The 22,604-nt window shown below is 39.4% G+C and overlaps 2 protein-coding genes across 5 annotated transcripts; both read right to left on the bottom strand.

Moving 5' to 3' along the window:
- Positions 1 to 718: 718 nt before the first annotated feature.
- LOC105047870 (gibberellin 3-beta-dioxygenase 1) lies at positions 719 to 3,396 on the bottom strand. The gene is made up of 2 exons (XM_010926982.4): positions 2,892 to 3,396; positions 719 to 2,747 (listed from the first exon to the last, which is right to left on the bottom strand). Exons 1-2 carry the CDS (start codon positions 3,371 to 3,373, stop codon positions 2,141 to 2,143), a joined length of 1,089 nt encoding a protein of 362 aa, XP_010925284.1. The 5' UTR covers positions 3,374 to 3,396; the 3' UTR covers positions 719 to 2,140.
- Positions 3,397 to 7,230: 3,834 nt separating this feature from the next.
- On the bottom strand, positions 7,231 to 22,233 carry LOC105047871 (aromatic aminotransferase ISS1). 4 transcript variants are annotated; one of them, XM_073260603.1, is made up of 10 exons: positions 22,106 to 22,233; positions 18,257 to 18,335; positions 18,044 to 18,091; positions 17,297 to 17,425; positions 12,663 to 12,722; positions 11,241 to 11,397; positions 10,240 to 10,352; positions 10,082 to 10,140; positions 8,937 to 9,045; positions 7,231 to 7,982 (listed from the first exon to the last, which is right to left on the bottom strand). In XM_073260603.1, exons 2-10 carry the CDS (start codon positions 18,317 to 18,319, stop codon positions 7,530 to 7,532), a joined length of 1,191 nt encoding a protein of 396 aa, XP_073116704.1. In that variant the 5' UTR covers positions 18,320 to 18,335; positions 22,106 to 22,233; the 3' UTR covers positions 7,231 to 7,529. The 4 variants fall into 4 exon arrangements, with proteins under 4 accessions (XP_073116704.1, XP_010925288.1, XP_010925286.1 ...); XM_010926986.4 differs by lacking the exon at positions 22,106 to 22,233 and adding an exon at positions 18,903 to 19,319; XM_010926984.4 differs by lacking the exon at positions 22,106 to 22,233 and adding an exon at positions 18,903 to 19,318 and having other exon boundaries at positions 18,257 to 18,347.
- Between the last annotated feature and the right edge of the window lie 371 nt (positions 22,234 to 22,604).

Genomic DNA, 22,604 nt, shown 5'->3' with positions numbered 1-22,604 from the left:
ACTGGTTTCACATTGAGAACTTGCCATTCTTTGCTGGATCGTGTGGGTGATTCGCCATTCTTACTGGATATGCGACCTGTTTGAGAGGCATCTGTTGATCGTGTCTGGATCATGGCTTCTGTTGTTGTTTCGCGATGATGCTGAAATTTAAGCAGTTTTATTATTCCTCAAAATCGTGATCGATGAGGCAAAGGAGGGCACCGGGACGGTGGTGCAGTGTTGGGCGACCCTGCTCTGCCTCTGCTGCTGCAGGTAAGCGGATTAGCCGCGTTGTCGGTCTGGGGCGTTGCACCAAGTTGCGATCCGGAAGTGTCGGGCCTGTTTGTCGGCCAGAGTGCCGCAAAAACTCTTGGTTGTCGAGGTGCCCAACTTTCAAACCTGTTGTAATTTGTTGTCATAAGCTTTTGGGGTTGGTTTGATTTCATGGCATTCACGACCAGCCAGCCTCATAAATTGCATGTCCTGTCCCGCGGAAGCTCGAGGTACGCGATCTTCATATTTCTTGGTGTTGCTTCTACTTTGATGGAAAAGAAAATGAAATGCAAAAAAAAAAAAAGAAAAAAAAAAAAGGGAAAACTAGGCCTCCCTCTTGGGTGTTCTTTTTCATTTTTAAACAGAGAGAGCTGAAAAAGATGTCCGATGCTGTTATTATGATTTTTGAAATTGTTTTATTTTTTCTAAAAAAATGAAAGGAATTTTTTTTTTTTTTACTTCACTCTTTTCCAAAAACAAAATATTTTTATTTTTATCACCACCATCACCAACACCGTCTGCTGTAACTTTTTAGGCCAACCAAACACACGCGTCAAGGGCGAGGGAGAGAAGAGAGCAGCCTGGTAGCTTAACTAGCGCAGAGAGACCTTGACGGCAAGGTGGTCAAGTGGGTATGCGGTCCGCATGTGGACCACATGGATGGTAGGCCCCCACCTTTACAGGGCCATGCACGAACTCCGGCCCACCTCGTCTGTCTTCCACACGGCCGTACGTGCCCCATGGCTTCCGCCTGCGTTTGGTTTCGATGGGAATCCATCCGTCATATGGTGTGTCCGGATTGCGCACGTCTTTTGTCATGATGCCCCGGCCACACCTACTAGCAAACCCGTCCCATCCTGGGCCTCCCCCTCTCCCATGGATTGATCTTGACCCATGGTTTGTCATCCTGAAATGGCTAGAGCTTTGCGCAGATAAGGGCCAACGTGTTCTCTCAGCATTGGTTCGCTTAACAAGTTTTGGGGACCAAGGGAAGGAACAAAATAGCAGGCCGGCGAGGATCAAACCGGTGCCTCCGAAACAAGTGGTCGGATGGCAAAGGGCTAACCTACTGGATATGGACAACTAGGGTAGCAAAGAAGTTGGGAGAAAGATCTATACTAGCTAGCTCCCAGGAATGGGCCATCCGTGTCATCTCTATCGCCTGCCGGGCCTGGTGGTTTGCCGCCATCTCGAAGTTTTGAGTGCGCCAAGTTGGATCCTAGTTGGTTTTGTTCGTATGCGAGCCATAAAAGGCATCTAGCTAGTTCTATTGCCAAAGAGATTGTCTTGGGTTGGGTGTATATGGGTTTGTACTGCCTTCTTCCTGATGACGCCCACCCCATTCTTCAAAGGTTTCCGGATTTACTAACCCAGGACGTTTGTTTTTCTTGTGCATCAGTCCAGAGGAAAATGTATCCTACATTTCGAAAACCGATTGTCTCCTTTCATCGAGAAAAGAATCGCGTTACGTGGGCAGGACCATGCCACAGACGTCGCTTCCGCTGTCCCCTAGCACCATAATTTGAAATGTGAAATCCTTCCAAATCTCTTCCGCATTTTTTAAAATTTTCCTACTTTTTCTCGAAGAGCCAAAGACAACATGGGAACAAGGACGTTTTGTTTGCATGCACTCCTTGTCCTCACTCATCTGATCTGATCTGATTTGATCCTTAGCTCCTCCTTGGCCTTGCTGGCCACATCGTCTCTCGAAACCAACACGTACAGTTAACAGGAAGGAACAAATTCACTCCCCAGTCCTCTTTCCACAATTTCAATGCTCTCTCACTCCTAGTCTTATGAATTATGATGCTTATGCCTTTGCTTCCCAGCCAGACGTGAATACGTGAGCACCCTCAAAACGATTAGCGTTGAAAGGAGGTAAATATCGTTAGTTGCTGCGATCCTCCCATTGCTCTTCGCAAAGTTTTATCGAAGCAAGAGCCTCGTTGAAGAGCTTCCCTTTGAGGGCGAGGTACTCGGGCCATGTCACTGCCCGGTAGGCCGGGCCCTGGCTCGGGCCAAGGAGCTTTTTGACCGGTGACACTTTGACATGGGCCGGCGGCCCGCATATATACGCCGCGGAGAGACGGTGGTGCGTCCGGTTGACGACGGCCCGGTGTAGGACGCTTCGAAACCGGCCATTGGAGAGGATGTGAGAGAGGTCGCCGACGTGGACGATGAGGACGCCGGGAAGGGGAGGCACGGTCACCCACCTGGGTGGGTCGGGCCGGAGAACTTGGAGACCGCTCGTTCTGCTCTGGTAGAGCACGGTGAGGAGACTCGAGTCGGTGTGGGCGGCGAGGCCCACGGCACGGTCTGGCTCGGGGCAGGCCGGATAGGAGTTGAGCTGCATCACGGTGGATAAGTCTCCCGAGTCTTTTGTGGGGCCGGCCCAACTGATATCCTCCTCCGTGAGGCCCAGGGAAAGAAGCATCAAGTGCATCAACCTTCCGGCCAGCTTCTTCATCACCTTGCTGTATTCTTCTATTACATTACTGCCATGAAAACATGCAAATGGATCGGATTCGGGCCTTTTCATGGCGTGCTCGCTACCCTAGCATGTGTTTTATATATGTATATATAGTATAGAATGGTATAATATATATGCATGGCATGGTGGGAGCTGCGCATGTATATACCAGAATTCAGCGTAGGATTCGTTGGGCCACAGCTTGCGAGCATGCTCGAGAGGGGAGCCGGCGATGGTGAAGCCCTCGGACCACATGAGTTTGGGGAAGAAAGAAGAGATGGGGACGAGGCCGTAGCCTGAGATGCTACCGGGAGAACGAGCGGCCTTGAGCTTCTGGTGGGTGGGAAGGGAGAAGAGTCGCCGGATTTGGGACTCGAGGCGGTCAAGGAGGTCCGTGGGGATGCCATGGCTAGTGATCTGGAACACGCCAAAATCCTGGCAGGCCCTGCCCACGAGCAGAAGGGCGTCGGGGCTGGCAAGGTCGACCACGGGCACGGAGTCTGGCCCGGACGGCTCGACGGACGGGTGGTCATGGAGGTCGGGCCATGCGTGGGAGTCTGGGACCTTACGGATGGACTCGAACTGGAAGTGGCGAGGGTGGTGGAGGCGGAGGGTGTGGTGAGGGTGGGGCTCATCGGAGAGGGGAGGCATGGTGAGTGGTGAGGGAGTGGAGGAAGGGAGGGTTGGCGTTTTATATAGGACACGGGAACGAGACAAAAGGGGCTTTGCATTCAAACTGGCGGGCGGCTGCTAACGGCGGAATTGTTGAAGGGTTAATCCATGATCTTAAAATACAACAAGACAAAGAGACTAATTAGTGGAGAAGTTGGTCGGTTCAAAGACAAAGTTAAATGGGACGTGTTGAGTGAAGAAGGAAACATTTGCGGGGTGGTAATGGTATAATTCTCAGCACTCTTCTGGACTTTACTGCTCCATTGGGTTTCAGTGGTCCAAGAAAGATGATGAGTGCTTTTGCGTCCGGGAAACGAATTATATATATATATATATATATATATTCGTTCTTAGACGTGTCTGTCAGCTGTGCCTAATAGGGAAAAAAAAAGAAAAAAAGGAAAAGATGTTGCTGAACTCGTATACGTTATCTTACATTAATTCGTATACGTGAGTCTCTTACACATTGTTTAAGACTCTGGGTCTCAGACGTTAATTTGCCTAAGGAAAGGTTGCTGATACATATGGAGAGAAAGAGCGAGAGAGAGAAGTAGAGGGGAAAAAAAACCATGATTAGTGGTGCTTAATTATCATGGAACTTTGAGCAACAATTAATGGCTCATTTTCTTATCTGGGGAAGCTGCTCATGCGCCTCAGGCTTCTCTTCATCTTTCTTTTTGTTAGGGGACCCGCAGACCGAGACATGTGCAAACATATTCACAGGCCAAACTATTCCGTCTGCCAACATATGATATCAACATTGCCGATCAAACTACGAGATCTCCATGATCACCTTTTTCTGAGAAAGTAAGGAAGGGTGAAGAAGTTGCTTTACCGACTTACTCCATGTGAGCCTAATAGTGTTGCGTAATAAATGCCCTATCAGTAGTACATCGAGTAATTAAGTTTTACCAACTTACTCTTCGAGCTACCGCTCCATTACAAGTTAATTCGTTCCTGTCTTGACTCTTGGTAATCTCATGAATCGGACCCATGCACAGATGGCACTCCCTATTCATGACTGCTTCCAGCAACAGTGACTCCCATCGAATAAAGTCTAACATGATTGCTTCCAGTCCACAACTACCTTGTCGTTTCATCTCGATCTATGTTATAAAAGCAAGAAAAAGCTCGGATTCGACTTGAGATAAATCAGTTGAATTCAAGAGGTGAATAGCCTAGCTAGCTGGAAATTAAGACTTGACTGAGCCTAATCTAAGCTTGAACGCTAGTCCGATAATAGGCCAAGCTCACACAACCTTTGGCTTGCAGACAGTCACGTAACATCAGTCCCTCAGATGAGAGCGTTACTTGCTTGGTCGTGTCAAATTCTTAGACCAAAAAAATTAGGTAGACATCAACCATCATTGAAATAAACGTCACTGTAATATAGTATTTTTCTAAAGAAACAACACTCTCATTTGTTGTAGCTGAAGCAATTAGGGAGGAGAATGAATAATTAGAATCATGAGATGAGATGGTGACAGCATGGGTGAAGATGGGTATTCATGAGTGGCAGAAGTGTCCTCAAGTGCGGGGTGTTTGTGGATAGTCTTGGGGGATGCAGACAAGGAATAAATTAAACACGGGAGTGCAGGACTAGATGAGGAAACAAAAGGAGGGATGACAGGAGAGGGGGGAAAGAAAAAGAAAGAAAGAACAACGAGAAGGAAGCAAAAAAAAAAAAAGAGGAGGAAAAAGACCTTCTGTCCTCAGCCATCTCCAAGTGGAGGGAAGAATTAAACAAGCACTTATCATGTGCCCTTGTCCGCAAATACAAAAAATATCCATATAATGAGCCATTTAGCCCACCGGTTCGCTTATCCCTGTCCTGTATCGCTGCCCTCCAAAGCAGCTGGCCCCGTACCCCACCCTCGATAACACGGACAAACAGCCGCTGGCCTTTTCCTTTGTCCATCTTCCCCTTGCCTCTTCCCTCTTGGAAATGGTGAAACCATAGAATGTTAACAAGGGCCATGTTGGACTGCACAGCTCTCCCATGCAGGGACGGTAGGGTCGGTTTGTCGTCTGCCGTGCTGTAGAGGAAACTGGTCATATTTTTTGGAGTATATCTTGTTATCTATGGGAAGAGGAGAATTTGTTTATTCCACATGAGATGGGTTCCCATCCTAGCTAGGTTTGTTTTATTCCAGCCATAAGGCCATATATATATTTTTAACGATCTTGAAAGCTTGCCAGAAATCCCCGTAAACTACTTGCTTGTTTTCAAACCTCATACTTTCCAGCCACCATTGAAACTGCCTGTGCCAGTCCTCCAGTTGAGTCTCTCATTACTTGTTTTCCGTATGATCATTTGCATTAAGATTTTTAATACTCATGGGTGCCTGTTTTCCTTTCTTGCTCTCCGATCATCTCAAAGGACTTGCTGGCTAACGGGGAGAGACAAATCTTTTGACTGAATGCACAGGCAGGATGTTCCGAAAGTAGATAATTAAAAGAGGATAATAAGAGTAGCATGGATCCAAATATTCTTACTCTTTAAGAACTTTGGCCATCATCATAACGTCATTCAAAAGAAGATAAGATTGGGATAGAGTGTAGCCTAGGTTACGAGTGAAGAAATCTATGTTAACACGACACCTAAGATAGAATCTCCTACTAATAAATGAAGTTGAAGATAAAATAAGATTATTGCAAAGATAAGTTAAGATATAATAGAATTAATAGGCGAGTCGAATTGAATGTCCTTTTTCAAAGTATAATTCCACTTGATTATATTAGAAAATAAAATAATTGTCCACTCTTACAAATAATTCATGTCTAGCCTCTGCATCTGGTAGTTTCAATAATTAACATTAGTTATCCTCTCACTACCTATGTTCATTATAATGATAAATCTACACCAATTATTAGATTGATAATCATCTCTTATCGGTCTCTAGTTGGTCTATCCTGAATAGCTTGCATTGGTCAGTCTCCCTTTAATCAACCTATAGTATGATTTTTTGCACTTAAAAGTATCTTTGGGATTGATTTGGTCAAACCCTTGTACAGTACTTGTTCATTACAACCTATCAGCTATTCCTCGTATTGGCAGTCTAGGTGACCATACTAATTTTAAGACTTAGCACAGGGCTTAGAAGCCCCCATCCGGTCCTACTTCAAAGCCACCATTTGTAAAATGATCCTCATGTTCTATCAGAACACAGTTTACATTTTTGTTACATGAACCCGAACCAAATCCAATACCTCAATGAATCTGGTATGGAGCAAAACTAGAGCTAACCTCAACATGTATGGGTTTGGGCATAGTAGCACCACTGTTCTTTTCATTGAAGGGGACAAAATTTTTTTTTTTTTTTCCAGTGTCGACTTTTTTTCTTATTGTACAACAAATTTAGAAATTTAGAGATTTGGAAGGAAAAATTTTTATATTCAAATGTTACAAAATATTTTTTTGTCCCGCATACCATCAAACCTGCATGCAGACGTACATAAACAAAGCTGGATAGACCAGCTCCAGCTTGAATCAGCAGCATCAGCTGATGTCACTTTGGCCATATAACGCCAGACGCTCTACTGGCGTTTCACTTTATGCCTGACATAATATTAATTTTAGCTTTCAGTTTAGATTGACTTCAGCTAGTACTCTATATTTACCTATAGTTTGGATGCATTGGCTGGGTAGATCCAGACCTGACCTGTAAAGGACCCGTCTCGTAACCTAAATGAATCCAGGTGCCAATCGAACCGTTCCACATTGGCAGGCTGGAAAGGAGATGTTCGGCCATTGTTTGAAAAAAACCTAGAAAAATTTTCTGCAGGAAACCAAGTGTAACCATTGGAAAAAAATTAGGGCAGAAAACCTTACCAAATGCAAAGAACAACACGTATGCTGACTATATTTTTTTTTTGCTATTTTTAAGGTGCATTATTATTACTTGGGGAGATCAAACAAGTCATCTGGCTTGATAGGCAAAGTATAAAATGATACAAGCTCATATAATGAAACCGGGAGAAACTATGATGTATATGATTTTGGACGATATCCATTCTCTCCTCCAATATTGAGTTGATCAAAATAACTTGAGACCAATGAGCTGAATTATTCCGAAAAGTACCAGCTGTGAATCTAAATTTGAAACGTATCGATGATCAGAAAGTTTAGCAGTTGCTACTGTACCATCCCATCTCTCACCAACTCTTCTAATCCTCTTCTCAGTCTCTCAGCAGCAACCTCACAGTCAGCCTCATTCAACCCCCCAAAAGATAACCGGATGTTCCCAGGCCCACCACTGGCACTTCCAGGAATCACCACCACCCCATGCCTGTTCACCAGCCACCTGACAACCTCATAATCATCAGAAAATTTATTTGGAAGCTTCACCCAGAGGTAGAGGGCCCCCTCCCCACCCTTAACAGCATCTTTCCCCAGTGGAGCCAAAGCCTTCACAAGCAACTCCCTATTCTTCACAAGCGTCTGCACCCGTTCTCTAATCCATTCGGGTCCTACTTCCAAGGAATGGTGAGCCAGATGCTGCCCTATAATGGAAGCACAGATCGGTATATTGTCTTGGACTTTGAGGAGTTGTGCTCCAAAACCCCCCACCTCAGTTGGGTATGCTATCTGCAATTGTTAGCACATGTGAGAATCATATACAGATTTGAAATTCCAATAGCAAACATCAATCTGATATCTATATCTACATATAAGTACACAAATGGTACAGGTCAACAATATAAAGTACATATCCAATATAACATACTGAACTAAACTTAGGGTGAAATCATAGTTCCAACTAGTGTTTCGCTATATATGAAACAGTACGAAGGAACAAAACAAAAGCATGGCATTTTAAATTTTAAAGAAACTCTTTTTATCAAGTCCAAGTAAATCACCAAAAATCTCAAGATTAAATTAGGTAAGTGTGCATACTATAGTGAAAAACATAGGTTCTCCCAAGATTTTAAATCCCGTAGGACAGAGATATCCCCATATCTCCATGGAATGGGATGCCCCGCTGACCCGTCCCTTCCCGATAGCTGTCCCAATAAAAATCCTCTATCTCTTTCCCCTTCTTCTTTTCCTTCTTTCTTTCTTTCTTTTCTTTCCTTCTTTTCTTTTTTTTCTTCTACCCTCCTTTCTTTCCTTTTGCTTTTCTTTCTTTTCTTATCATTTTCTTTCTTTTTTCCTTTTTCTTTCTCTCTTTCCTTTCTTCCTTCTTTTGTTCCTTTCATTTTCTTTTCCTCCCTTTTTTTTTTCATTTTTCTTCTTCTTTCCTTTCACCTTTTTCCCTTCTTCATCATCCTTTCTTTCTTTCCTCTTTCTTCTTCTCTCCCTATTCCCATTTTCTCATAGAAATGGAATGCGATGGCCCGAACGCCCCCTATCCCACTGGGACGTAAAACCTTGAGTTTTCCATTCAAATAAAAATGTATCTAAAAGGTAATGCTCATCTAACACAAAATGGAGATTTAACCAGAAACTAAGCAAATGAGTGATGCAAACTTTAAAAATTTGATTATTGCGTAACCCGATAACAATTTAAACAACAAAAATAATCAACCCAGAATGACTTACATATCCCACACGCCAGCCCATCATTCCATATGCCTTAGAAAAGGAGAAGAGGTTAACTATGTGGTTACCCTCTACACATGAATGCTTCAATCCATCATACATAAAATACCTGCAAATGAAATACTGAAAATAACTAAGAGAAACAAGAAAGGAGCAATCAGCAATATTGAACCTTAACAGACTTTCTTTAAAATATTAAACAAAAATCATTTGATATTGATGATCATTCTCTAAGAGGGTATTTATCCCTCTGGATACCAAACTATTTTTATATAGAAGCAAGCCAACATAAAGCAAGGCTTTTGTTTCCAAAGAGCAAAATACTTGAATTGGTACTTCTGAAGTGATGTTTCCATATCTTGATTCCTTCTATTAGTTTGTTCTCATCCTCAATGAAGATCCAAAAGTAGATATAATGTCAGCTGAGCACTTCATCATGGAATAATTCAGTCTTAGTCCTCTGTTCAAGGATTTTGGCCAATACTGCAGCATGTTCCATCTTTTTAAACCATACTAATTACTGAAATTTGTTTCAATTAACTGTACCTGTAGAACATGGCAGACACTTTCCATCTCTATGATCTTATCCTAAAATAGGACACAGCTATTGCTGGAAGAATTAAACATCCAATAGCCAAAATTTTGTTTCTGTTTTTCGAATACTTCAGCATTATGAAATTAGATTGATGCCCTGACTCAACATGGTAACTGCTTCGTCCATCTAAACCATGGTGCAAGCAAACCTGATTCCTAAAACATTGCGAAAACATGGATTACCAAAAAACAAATAACAGCAACATAATTATCAAGGCCTCAGGATGGCATCTACTATCATGAGCAATCCATTTAGCCAACATAATATAATGTTGGCTGCTGCACTCTTGACATGGTACCATACCAACTGATCCAAACTAAATATTTGTACAAGCATAATTTGTTATTTATATGTTGAGAATTCTTTTTTTCTTTCACTATTTAACAGTATGTGGCAGTTGCAATGCATATAGCAATAAATCTGTCCAATTTTTGGTACTTTGCTGGAATGGAGCAATAGATATCAGGCATACCTTTATGTACAATAAAAAATAGTATTAACTAGATGTGATCCTGTATCATCAAAACTGACATATCAAAATATATCTTACTCATAGGTATTGTCTACAACAAGCCATGCACCAGCACTTTCACAAAGATCTGAAATCCTCTGCAAAGAGCACAAAATATTAATAGATAGAAATGGTGGATGCATGCTTGAATGTGCATGCGTGGGTGAATGTCACGGGCGAGAGAGAGAGAGAGAGACCTTCAGTACCAGCTCTGGAATATAAACCCCAGATGGATTTCCTGGATTTACAATGGTAACAAGCTTGGGTATTGGTTTGTTGCCCTCCCCTGATAAAGTCTTCTCTAACCAGTCTGCATTAAATACATATTAATAGATATACAGGATTACAGAGTAGAGACAAAGGCTAAAAACAGAGAGCAACCTCTGCCATCATCACTTCAAAATCTCGTCAAAAAATATCAACTATAAAGCAATTTATTTTTGATATAATACAAAGATTTTTATCCATTAAATCTTTTGATAGGTAAATTCTACTTTAAAAGAAAAAAAAATAATGAACAATAAATAGTCAGAATGGAAGCAACTATACATCTATACCTAACCTTAAAATCCCTACATACTCACCCAAACACAGACTTGTCTTTATGTACACTCTAACAGAAGTCAAAAACTTTCAGCAGATACTTTCAAGATTGCAGAAAACGCTTAACATGTTTTTCTTAATGTCTTCTCCTTAAAAAAATAAGGGCCCCATGACCAACAAAATAGAAAAACTGGAAAAAAGAGAGGGGATAAGATGCCACAAGACAACAAGTGTTACAGATAGGAATATCTTTTTAGAACTAAAAACATATACAACGAGATGGATTCTAAAAGAAAACTTCTAACAGCAGAGGCAAAATAATGATAATAATAATAATAACAAAGCTATAGGTGTGAAGATTCAAGTCACTTTCAGCTATATGTGTGAAGATTCAAGTCAGCTATATGACAGATGATCATTAAAGAGAAGCCCAGATCATGTTAAGATTCCTATCACAGAGAAACAATTCTACTTATAAACAACTTTAAAAAAAAAAAAAAAAGCTGCTATTCATGTGACCAGAGACATACAGGTTCCACAATGGAGCCCCACAAATGCCACTTGGAAGTTTGCATATGATAGTACATATCACGCATAGACCATTAAGATTTGTGGGCAATAACATTGGTATTAGAGATAAAGCTACACATCTTACCTATTTCTGGTAGAAGAGTCTTGGGATTGGTAGGACCAACCAGTATGTTAGTGATGCCCGTCATCTGGAAGGACATGTATGCATTGAAGTAATATGGTGCAAACATAACAACCGAGTCCCCAGGATCACATAGGGTAAGCACAATGTTTACAAATGCCTGTGAAGAACATAAACAACAGTTAAGATTTAAGTACCAGGAGTACCAAAATAATTGGATGTATCGAACAAAAGGACAAAAATTATTATTATTTTTTTAAAAAGTATCTTGCAATTGCCCACAAGCATATTCAAATTGATTTTAAAGAACATCCAAGTCCATATTGTAAACTAAATGAAGTTTTCAAAATTACAGGAGCTACTTTGACTAATCCCAAGTTCCCAACATAGCATATAACAGGGGGAAAATTTGATGCAAATTACAATTTAAAATGAAAAAAAAAGGTTAAACCATTAAAGCTTCGGAAGAAGAATTAGGATTTGTTTTCAAAGTTCTGCCGGTAGTTTATGCATCAAAGAAGAAATTATACACTTAATTCAAATGCAATAGTACTCAGTACTTTTCCCACTTCAAATGAAAGGAGGCAGAAAGCAAGAAAAGTCATACTCAAATAACAAGAAATATGTGTGGATCTACTATGCAACACATTTGATACTCTTATTACTAATAACAGGCTGATTTTTCTGCTCCTTAGAAAAAATAACAACATAGTATTCCATAAATATTGTCCCTACCATAGTACTATTCACAAGACCATCCATCATAACAAGGCCACTCTAAATGTTACATGACTTCAATTGAATCCATGGTGATCCTATTATGATCGAAGAATTTGAAAAAAATGCAGCAGAAGATAACGTTAGTATGGCGTAAGTTAAAAGTACAAAGGCTAATAAGAGAAATAACTTAATATAATACAATTAGAACACATTTAGGATTCCATTTGATCATTCAGTTCTCTTTCAGATTTTGGTTATCATATTGTTTCCAGAAAAAGGAACTTTATATTTTCAGTAATTTCATCCATAGAATAGAGGCCTCCGCAAGCAGTTGCGGTTTTCTTAAGCAAAGACTCAATAGACTTGAAAATACATTTAGGCTCAAGCATACAGACTAGGACTTGTATTCCAAATTTACACATCTCTCGCTTAAGTATTACTGCATGTGGACCAACAATGGCTTCTAATTGTACCACAAAAGATTAACAGAAATGTGCATAACATCGAGAAAGTAAAGAGTGGTTAAAGTCACAGGAATCAATTTCTGGTCCAATACAGAAGGAAACCAACACTTCTAATCCGAAACAGAGAGAATAGAGGCATCAAAGAAAAGATCATAACGATTTTCTTATGGTCAGTAAATTAATTCTGAAAACTGGACTTGACTGCACTTGCAGAAAATAACATATCACAAATTTGAATCACCTGATTTGCACCAGCTGTGACCATAACTGAAGACTTGTTCAATTTATTCTCCTGACGCAACTGCAGTGCAAATACAAATGATCACCAATGTTTTCTCAAAAAAGCAGGGATGTTTATAAATCCATATCTGACCAGTTATATAAGAAATATAAAAGAAAGAAAATATTTTGTGAGACAAATTTTAGCACCACATTTGAGATCTTCATATGGAGCCATGTTGTAAAAAGTTCCTAAAGACTCAATAGATTTCCAACAAGATGGAAATAAGCTACAACAGGTAAATTACACCCTATACTAATAAATGACATCAATTTCTAGCAAAAGTGACATGGATCAAGAAGGCTCATCCTGCAAATACCTTGTATTCACTCATCAAATAAGGATCTCTAGCAGACATATATTGAGCAATATGGTGAATAATCTGCTATAGCTCCTTTAGCTTAAAGTTTATACTACATTAATAGCAGTCACCCTATTACTGCTAAAGCCTCAATCTCTTCCGAGTTGCCCTGGAAGTAATCAAACCTAGAGTTCATTGAGCTTTCTCACCTCCCCAACCCCCCCCCCTCCCCTCCAAAAAAAAAAAAAAGAGTGAACATGCAATAAACAATCTACCTCTTAATCTTATATGAACATACTATAATTCATTTGCATGTGCCATTAAACGAAAGACCTTTAGTCACAGGAATTTATGTCTAGGGTGGGACATCTGCTTCCGAATCTCCTTAGAAAATTGTTCCTGCACCTGATCTCTAAGCGTCTTCTTACTAATTTGTTATAAGAGACCCACTTGTGTGCACTTGGACATGCTTCCGGTAATTAAGGGAAGACAAGATAGTAAAGACAACAACATACCACTGAAAAATGGATCATTCCACTAGTGTTTAAATTGAGGGTGACGGACTTAAGACATTTAAACAAGATGAATAGCCAAAAAAAGAGAGAAGCAAAGAATTAATTGCCTCAAGAGCAAATGATTTATTTTCTCACTACCAAAGAATTTATTTACTCTTAAGCATGCAAGAGAGAGTTTTGGACAATGGAGAGTAATATTCCACTAAAGAATTCTTACAAGCTTCTTGTTTGGTAGTTTGGCCAAAGGAGGCCTCCAATTTTACGGGCTCTACCATATACAATGAATGGTTAGGATTGTGAACAAGAGTCACAAATCTAATAGGTAGAATCATTCTAGATCCCTCCTAGAACTATCCCATCCTTTCCATGAAAACCTAAGAAACATTCTAGAAAAAAATCTAGCTTTTTAGCCAAATCCACTAGCCTCTAGAGAATTCCATAAGCCTTCAAAAGTTTGGCTCTTTATGATCCCTTTCATTTGCTTAAGAGAGGAAAAATGTTTATGAAATATTTGATGAAATGCCGAGACTGAGATATTAGATGATCCTAAGCGACTAGCCCTCCTATAGCCTAGGCAATAGCCTGAGCAATTAGGCAATTGCCCAAGTGATAAAATTTCTATAATATTCATATAATAATTAATATCTTCAATGATTCCAATTATTGATTAAAACCTGAATCACTCTTCATATATTATCCATATAACATTATCCAAAGATATACCGGTAAAATTAATGCATGCATTAATTAAACATAATACATTCAAATCTATCACATTTGATCTAAATTTATAAAATACAAGCACACAACACCAATGCTGTCTTAGCTCAAATATCTCTATTGGATGTGGATGTTGGTCAAAATCAAGGTTTGCCATCTCGATATCGGGTTTTGTACTAATGGCAACCATTACTATATCGATACAAGCCAGTTTGGTGTATCGAGTGTTGGTACACCCCCTTACCACAATATCAATACCGAATCAGTATCGTACAATACATCCGTACAGCCCAATTTCATATAGTATAAAAAAACTTGGTTAGAATCCTACAGACAACCATACAAGATCAACAATCAATAAATGTAAACTAAACATGCAAATATAATCAATTTAAGCAATATAAAGGAGACGCTTAAAATAAACCTAAAAGTAAGAACAACACAACATGAAAAAAAAATAATATAAGGAATAGAAGCTCTATTATGCAGCCACTACTGAGCAAAAGAGAGAGAGAGTGTGTGCATGTGATGAAGGAGAAATGGAGATATGAGGACGGATGGTGGTCAGTGGGGTCAATAGCCAAATGTAGGCTATGGAGAGTGGAGAAGTCGGACTACCAAAGAGTGAAGGGAGAAGGAAAGGCATCCCAATAAGGCATGTGATTCTTGAAGGGGACAAAGAAGCCTTATTGCCGAGAAAGGAGGAGAGTGGAGAACCGAGAGCCATGGAGCAAGACTCATCGGTCACCATCTTTCATAGGCATGCTTGAGGTAGGAAGAAGAGAAGGATGGGTTGCAGAGACAAATTGCCTAGCAGAGACAAGCAAAATACGAAGCTGGTATGGATGCCCATTGGTCCCTTTTTCTTTCCTGGTTTCCCCATCTCTCTTTTCTTATGTTGGTTTGACCAAACCCAACTCCATAGACCATTGGACATTGGGTCTGATTCTGGCATCAACTGGATCTGGTTAGGCAACCACTCGGTGGAATTGGTCCATTTAGGAGCTGCCCAATAGCCCAAGCAAGCAACCAAAACATGAGGCAAGCACTTGCGGTGGCCGTCTAAGCAAAGCCTTGCATAGGTGAGCTAGATTGTGTGGCGTAGATGCCTAGGCAGGTGCTCATAACAACTATGGTGCTTCTAGCTATAAGCCAGCAGAAAGCAAGATTAGATAATCATGGTAAACTTCAGACTTTACAATAGAACTACCCTAGGCTTATGGAAAAACAACCTAAATATTTCTCCCCCTTTACATAAACATCATCTATGAAACATTCTTTGACGAGCATATATGATGAAGCAGCAATTTTGATTATAGCTTAGCGATAGTAACCAAGCATCCCTTCTAAATTCCCATCCAAAGCCTTGTTAAGAATACACAACTTATCCTAACCAAACTTGAACATTAAGTGACCACCCCCTTGTGCTAAGGTCAGAATTCTTCCAAAAAGTTGTTCCGATGCATGTGCATGTGTACATCCTTCTGTAATCCAATGGACACTAGTCAGTGTCACAGTTTTTGACACATATGTAATTATGCTTTACAGAGACACTATGACACTTGTACATTTAGGAATATTGACTATAAACATTTGCACATATTTCTACATGTAAATATTCATTCATTGTGCAGTTGTATAAAGATTTTGGAATTTGATGTGTCATACAACCATATCCATGCCACCAAGTGGCATGAGTCCAACATTGCCGATAAATACATTCTTTACATAATTTGATAGACATTCCCATACCAATTCTCCATATGTGATGCTAGAATTTCTTAAATGTAATGTCAAGATGTGAAAGGAACCCACCCTAATCACCTAGGTGGCATTGCTATGACAATGTCAATAATAGAGAATTAATCATCCACCAACCTATGAGGTTCCTCTGGAGAGGCAAACCTCCTCTCCGCTTCCAATATGGCATCCAAAGAGCTCTTCCTAGACTCCCCAAACAACTACCTAATGAGAGCTCTTCTCGAGTTCTATTCATATAGAAAATATACTTACCCTTTTTCCGAGAATAATATGCTTATTCTTTTCTTTTTTCTTTTTTTTTTATGTCTGTCATTATTCCAAGGATTATCATAATACAGCACAGAAGCACCTAGCAAAATAATTTCATATCAAGAACATTTCAAAACAAAGATTCATATCTAATGAATCCAAGAGCGAAAGCAAAACCAGATCAGTACAAGGTACATATATATTTTATAAATTCCTATGCTGAAATTACAGTAGTTTCCAACTTCATAGTGTCAAAAAAGAACATATGTCTACAAAAGAAAAAAGATCAAATGACCCCTATTAGAATCTACTTGTAGATTCAACAAAGAACTTGCATGTATACATAGTGAATGGATCAATAAGGACAACACAACTGGAAGAGTAACCTCACAATCGGCCCAACCCAACTTATCGTGTTAGAATTTGAGGTTTTACTTGGCAATGCACAGGTGAGCACATAATACAGAGACCAAAATGAATTTAGCTGACAGATTTTCATGTAGACAACCCCAACTAGTTTGAGGTTAAGGCTTACTTGAGTTGAGATTTTCATGTATAGAATACACAATACAGATTTGTTACGACCGTAAAAACTGAACACAAACTAGAAGATTGGTCTTCTCAAAAGTAACAAAAGCATCATCTGTCTCATCAAAACAAGGATATTTATGATGTTACAAAGAACAATGGCCCATCCAAATTGTGACATCATCATCATCGTAAACAAAATGATTTCCAGGCAATTTGCAAGATAAAGCACTTAAACTTACCTATGTCATCTAAACACTAGAAAACATGCTAAAACTTGCTAGAAACCATATCATGAAGATAACAATATGATAATTGCATTCTACAGATTGTTTTCATTAGTTGCTTGAAATTTAGGATTCAAAAGACAAGTTTTTCTGGTGTCTTCCAAAAATAAGTCCATTAGGACATAACATAATAATAGGTATAAAACATGCATCTCATTAAGCTATCAAAAAGTCAAATTCTTGAGTTTGCAGGGAACATTGAGATTTATTGAGTTGTAGAGATCATGGGTGTACCTTCTCAACTAACGCATGCCTTAGCTCAGGAAGACCTTCATCAGCACCATAACGACTAGTTGAAGGTTCCCATACAATTTCTTTTACCTTGTCTAGAGCCTGCGCAGGTGGTTGCCAATAAACAACTCCCTGCACCAAATTGATTTGAAGAATGAAATGATGTCCAGCATTGACCATACAAGATCCAAAAGAAGGTATGATACGAGAAGATTTCTGGTTCCTAATCTTATTTCAGTAAAAATGATCCTTTAGTGAAAAAAAGCAAGCATTTCCATCCCAGATGGAGCCACGCAAGAAATTGAGAGTAAACTACAGTTTAAAAGGATTCCATACTTATGAATTGCTATAATTCTATTTAAATAAATATCTCCACCAATTATACCTCATACAGCATACATACTGCAAGAACCAGGAAAAGAACCAAACAATGTTATAAGCATCAAGGTCGTTTCAGCCTGACTAAACTATCAATAGAGTCTCTAACTTTGGTCAAGCTTTTTCAGAGACATGTTTCTCTTTAACTTGCTACAATAATGATCCAAATCCAATACTCACCCTGCACTATTGACTCTTCAAACTCATCAGAAAACTAAGAGAACTAAAGATTGAAACTACAATTATGAGCCGGCATGCTTCCATTTCCAAATCAGCTCAAATGGGCATATAACAGGTATCTATAGAAAAAGAAAACAAAACACAGACGATCAACGAAACATAAAGAAAGAAAGAAGCATCACGTAATCGAACCTGTGCCAGTGATATCGGATTTTTAGCCTTCCGGATCAACTCTTGTATCTGAATATGGAAAAAAAGAGAATCTTTTACCAATACAACCGTTAAAGAGTAAGTAAACCTGACTCAAGAAACCGCAACGTTGAGGAAAACCCAAATATTTTTCATCTTACGAGAAGGAAAGGAAGGACATGTAAATTTGAGGAAAAGAGAAATCATCCAACTCACTTGAACCATGACCGGGGTATCAGTCTCCAGCGCCCTCCTTGCGAGCTTGGCGTAACTCCCCATCCCGCCGCCTGCTCTCCTGCAACACCGGCTGCTTCAACCACGAGATGGGCAGAAGGCGAGGTCAAAACGAACAGACATCAAAAAGAACAAGAAAGAACCCAACTTCTGGGAAACCAATGCGGTCACCCACGTTAAAAAACGGGGTAAAGAAAGGAAGGTGGCCGGTCCACCTACCAACTCCAGCCTATCGTAAACAAATATGAAATACCAGTCACCTCAACAACACCCACTCACCTTTCTCCCGTTTCCTCACATAAAAATAGTGGTGGTTTGGGTGACGTTAGAACAAAATATATTAAAAAAAAAATCTTGGAATTAAAAAAAATCCGATTCCCGATTTTGACGTCTTCATCTCTCCTCCCTTCCCAGGATACTAATCCGAACAAAAAGAGGAGATTGGAATCTCAGAAAAATTACGAAATTTAATAATAAATACTAAATTACTTACGAGTCCCGTGTTCTCCCTCTATAAAAAGTTTCCAACAGGAATACAAGAGTTAATTGAAAAAATCGAGTCGTCGGGGAAGTGAAGAGAAGAGAAGAGAAGAGAAGAAGAGAGGGAAGGAGCGTGTTTCCTACTTACTTTACCGGATTCTGCTCGCTTTCGCGGAATTATCGACGTAAATATGTAAAGAGATGTTTTGTTACATAATCAAAAACAATGAATCCTGGTGGATCCGGCAACGGAGCGGGGAAATCTCCACAAAGTTCACTTGGGAGAAGATGCGAGGGCCGAAGCTTTGCAGGAAAAAGAATTCAAAACAAGAAAGGAAACAGCAGCAAGAGAACCATCCGACCCTTATGGCTCGGAATTCTTGATATATATCTATCTATCTATATATATATATATATTTTTTTTTTTTTCTTTTCTTTTCTTTTCTTTTTTCGGCGAGGGATAAATTAGATTTAAGATATCTGCGGTTCAGCGGAGAAGACCGTAGAGAATCGACTCTCCAGAGAAGGGAAGAGAAGGAGGCCTTTTCCTTTTCTTTCTCTCTTTGAGCGTAAAGATGGAGGCCGGCTCAGCCCTTTCACTCAAATCGCTCGCTAACGGACAAAAAAGCCAGATGTCTCTCGCCATCGGATGAAGGCTCCGAGCCTCCGACTGAGCTTCGACTTCAAGAGTCGTCAGATGCGGATCTCAAAGAACGCGTGTGCGCGTGGATACGTTTTGCCTTTTGAGAGTGATGCCGGTAAACGCCATCGGGCATGCTTCTTTGCGACCGGTAATACGGCCTCCGCATTGCATGCACTGTAATTGGACCGCGTCAAATCACGGTGGATAACACGCGAACTTTTGCTGTAGTCGAACATCCTTATTTAAAATATCTAAATCCAAAATTTGCGTCATTGGACGATTACCAATCCAATCACCAAGTACATATCAAAATGAACGATTAGCATGATACCATACTATAATCTAATAATCAAAAGTCAATAAATTTAAATCTAATTATATCTTAAAAATCTGTATATCGTGATATCTGAAGTAGTTATTTAATTTATATATCCAATCATAAATTTTAGTAGACTAATGCAATTACAATTCAGATGTAGGTTAAAGACTACAAAAATATATATATAAATTTTGATTTATAAATTTTAGGATTGAGATATAGGTTAAAGACTATATATATATATATATATATATATATATATATATACTACAGATCATGGTCTATAATTTGGATCTTCAATTTAGATTATCTACCATTGATTTTAAAATCTTTAGCACATTTTCAAAAAATTAACCTAAAATATTTAGTCCAATTCTTTCTGAAAACATATATTTGTAATTATCAATTTAGATCTACTAAAGATTTTGAATGTACATCATCCTTGATTTATAATTTGTTATAACACGTAATAATTCAAATGCACTCATGCATCATCTGTCATACGCCTCCTCTGCCTGAAGATTGTGCACCCATGCTGGAATAGATCAGCATACACAAGCGAAAGGGACAGAGCAACTCTTCTTTTTATTTAAGATCCGATACAACAATGCATAGACTGTGCTACATGTAAAGTGATGATAAAGGGCAAAACCATGTAGGACACTTATGAAGAGCATGAAATAACAAGACCATAAAGAAGACAGATAGCAAGGAAGTAGTCGTTGAAGTGGAAGCTAACCAATCACATCACACCTAAAACTTGTCACCCGAAAATTTGCATTAGAACTTCAGAACTCTGGTAACCGTCCATACCTTGGAACAAGTATGGTCATTAAGAATGAAGCCAGGCTACTCAAATTAATTAAATTAAATCACAGTAATTGACTTAAAGCATTTTTTAAACACATGTAGGGAATGCAAACAAGCCAAGAACCTTGATTAGCTAACTTATAAGCCGAGCTTTATAGCCTGCTATTTCCACATATTGGAAGAGTACGCACTTGGCTCCAAGTAAGCTCAAACAAGCTCTTTGGAAGCTAAGCCCAAAATGCTCATGAACAACTTGGTTCCTCTGCAACCCTACACCCATTACAGATATAATACATACATTATAGTGATAGAGAGGCTTACATACATATAAATAGAGAGATAGATAGATAGATAGAGAAAGAGAGAGAGAGAGAGCCCACTAAAGGGCAAGTGAATTTATCAATTCACAAATAAGAGAGAGCCATCCAGGGCAAGAGCCAATTGCCGCAGGCAAAATGGATCGGTAATAACAGCTCCCTCAAGATACTAGACTTGCAGCTGTATTATCCATACACAGCTGCTAGATCTCACTGATTATTGAGTAGCCAGTATCGGCTGGTCAGTCTGGTTCAGCAACTCCTAAGATGGAAGCAGTACCTTCCCAATATTGATCGACAAGGGAATCTATGTTAACAAAAAGGATATAATATGCTGACTGACAAGTCTCTGACATGTGCTTGAATAAATGAATTATCAGTCTAAGTTCTTCAGCACTAGACACCACCTACCAGGGTGCCAAAACTCTTCAGGAAGTTGGGGACATGTGGCTTGAACAACAGAACTGCCCAACTAGCCAAAACGAATTGTTTCCTAAAAAAGTTTTGAGGAGCAACATGGCTGACTACTCTAGCACACAAACAAGAATTAGCAAAGATCTCGACAAAAATAACTGTGGAGATCCTCCACATTAATAATGTCAAGTCATCTGAAAAGTACCATAACACCTTGGAATTCCTTCCAGATAGGATAGTTAACAGACCAGCACATTGATTCCTAGTTTTCTTCCAAGCATCAGATTATGAACTTTTAATCATGGAAGTTCTCGGACTGCTTGAACTGCTAATAGAATATGAAATCTGATGCTTGTAATATACTTCTGATGCAAAGAATTGGAGGTTCCCAAAGAAGTCTAGGAAGAAATCATTCTCACCAAATCAGAGTAGAAAAGTAAACTAGATATCAAGATGCTTTTGATTTATATCTGATGCAAAAAAAATTGGAGACTCCCAGAGAAAGGGAAAAAAGGGAGGAAAAGGTGGGGTGTGAATAAATCACTCTCACTAAATCATCAGTTGGAAAGAGAGCCACAAATGAGATGCTTCTAGCATAATTCTGGTGCAAACATGGAACATTTCATAAAGATATTTCAAAAAGTCACTAATTTCAAGTGAAAAGCTAAAAAGAATCAGCTAGACTTGAGCATATAAGAAGCAAATACCTGCACAAGACCATCATAACAACAGAAAGAAACAGGTTCTCTTGTTAATAGGTGATTGTTTTGGGAACATGTGCCTGGTTCAGATACATAAAAACAAGTCCGTATTTAGAATTACAGAGAAGTAACCAGACTAGGAATTACCTAATTTTTCTTGGAGCAATGATGATGATTGAGTTAGCATTTTGTTATCATGGCTTAGAACCCCGCTTTATGTTGTGTGTTTGACTGGTATATGGCAAGTCCAATTAGCTTGGTCACAGTAAAAGCCCAAGAGAGATCAACCAAGCCTACAGTTCAGAATTAAAACAGAAAGCATCAAATATAGAAGGAAAAGGAATATGTGAAACAAAAAATAGACAATTTCTATGGGCCAAAGCAGAGATACATACAGGCAGTTGACAACATCATCACCAGCTAGCCAGGACAGGCGATTTCAACAGGACCTGAACCCTGTTAACATATTGGTTGAAATTTCTCCATCTCTGGGTTATAAATAAGTTAGAAAAACTAATTTAAATGTTTCTTTTCTTTGTCATCAAGTTGTGAAACTATTTTGAAAACTCCAAAGGGTAAATACTTAAATAATTCAAGTTTGCCTGCACATTCAAATAAGTGACTGATTGGCATTTCCTACAAACTA

Source organism: Elaeis guineensis, chromosome 7 (assembly GCF_000442705.2).
Source record: "Elaeis guineensis isolate ETL-2024a chromosome 7, EG11, whole genome shotgun sequence".
Classification (NCBI taxonomy): Eukaryota; Viridiplantae; Streptophyta; class Magnoliopsida; order Arecales; family Arecaceae; genus Elaeis; species Elaeis guineensis.
This window is presented reverse-complemented; position numbering and strand designations above follow the sequence as displayed.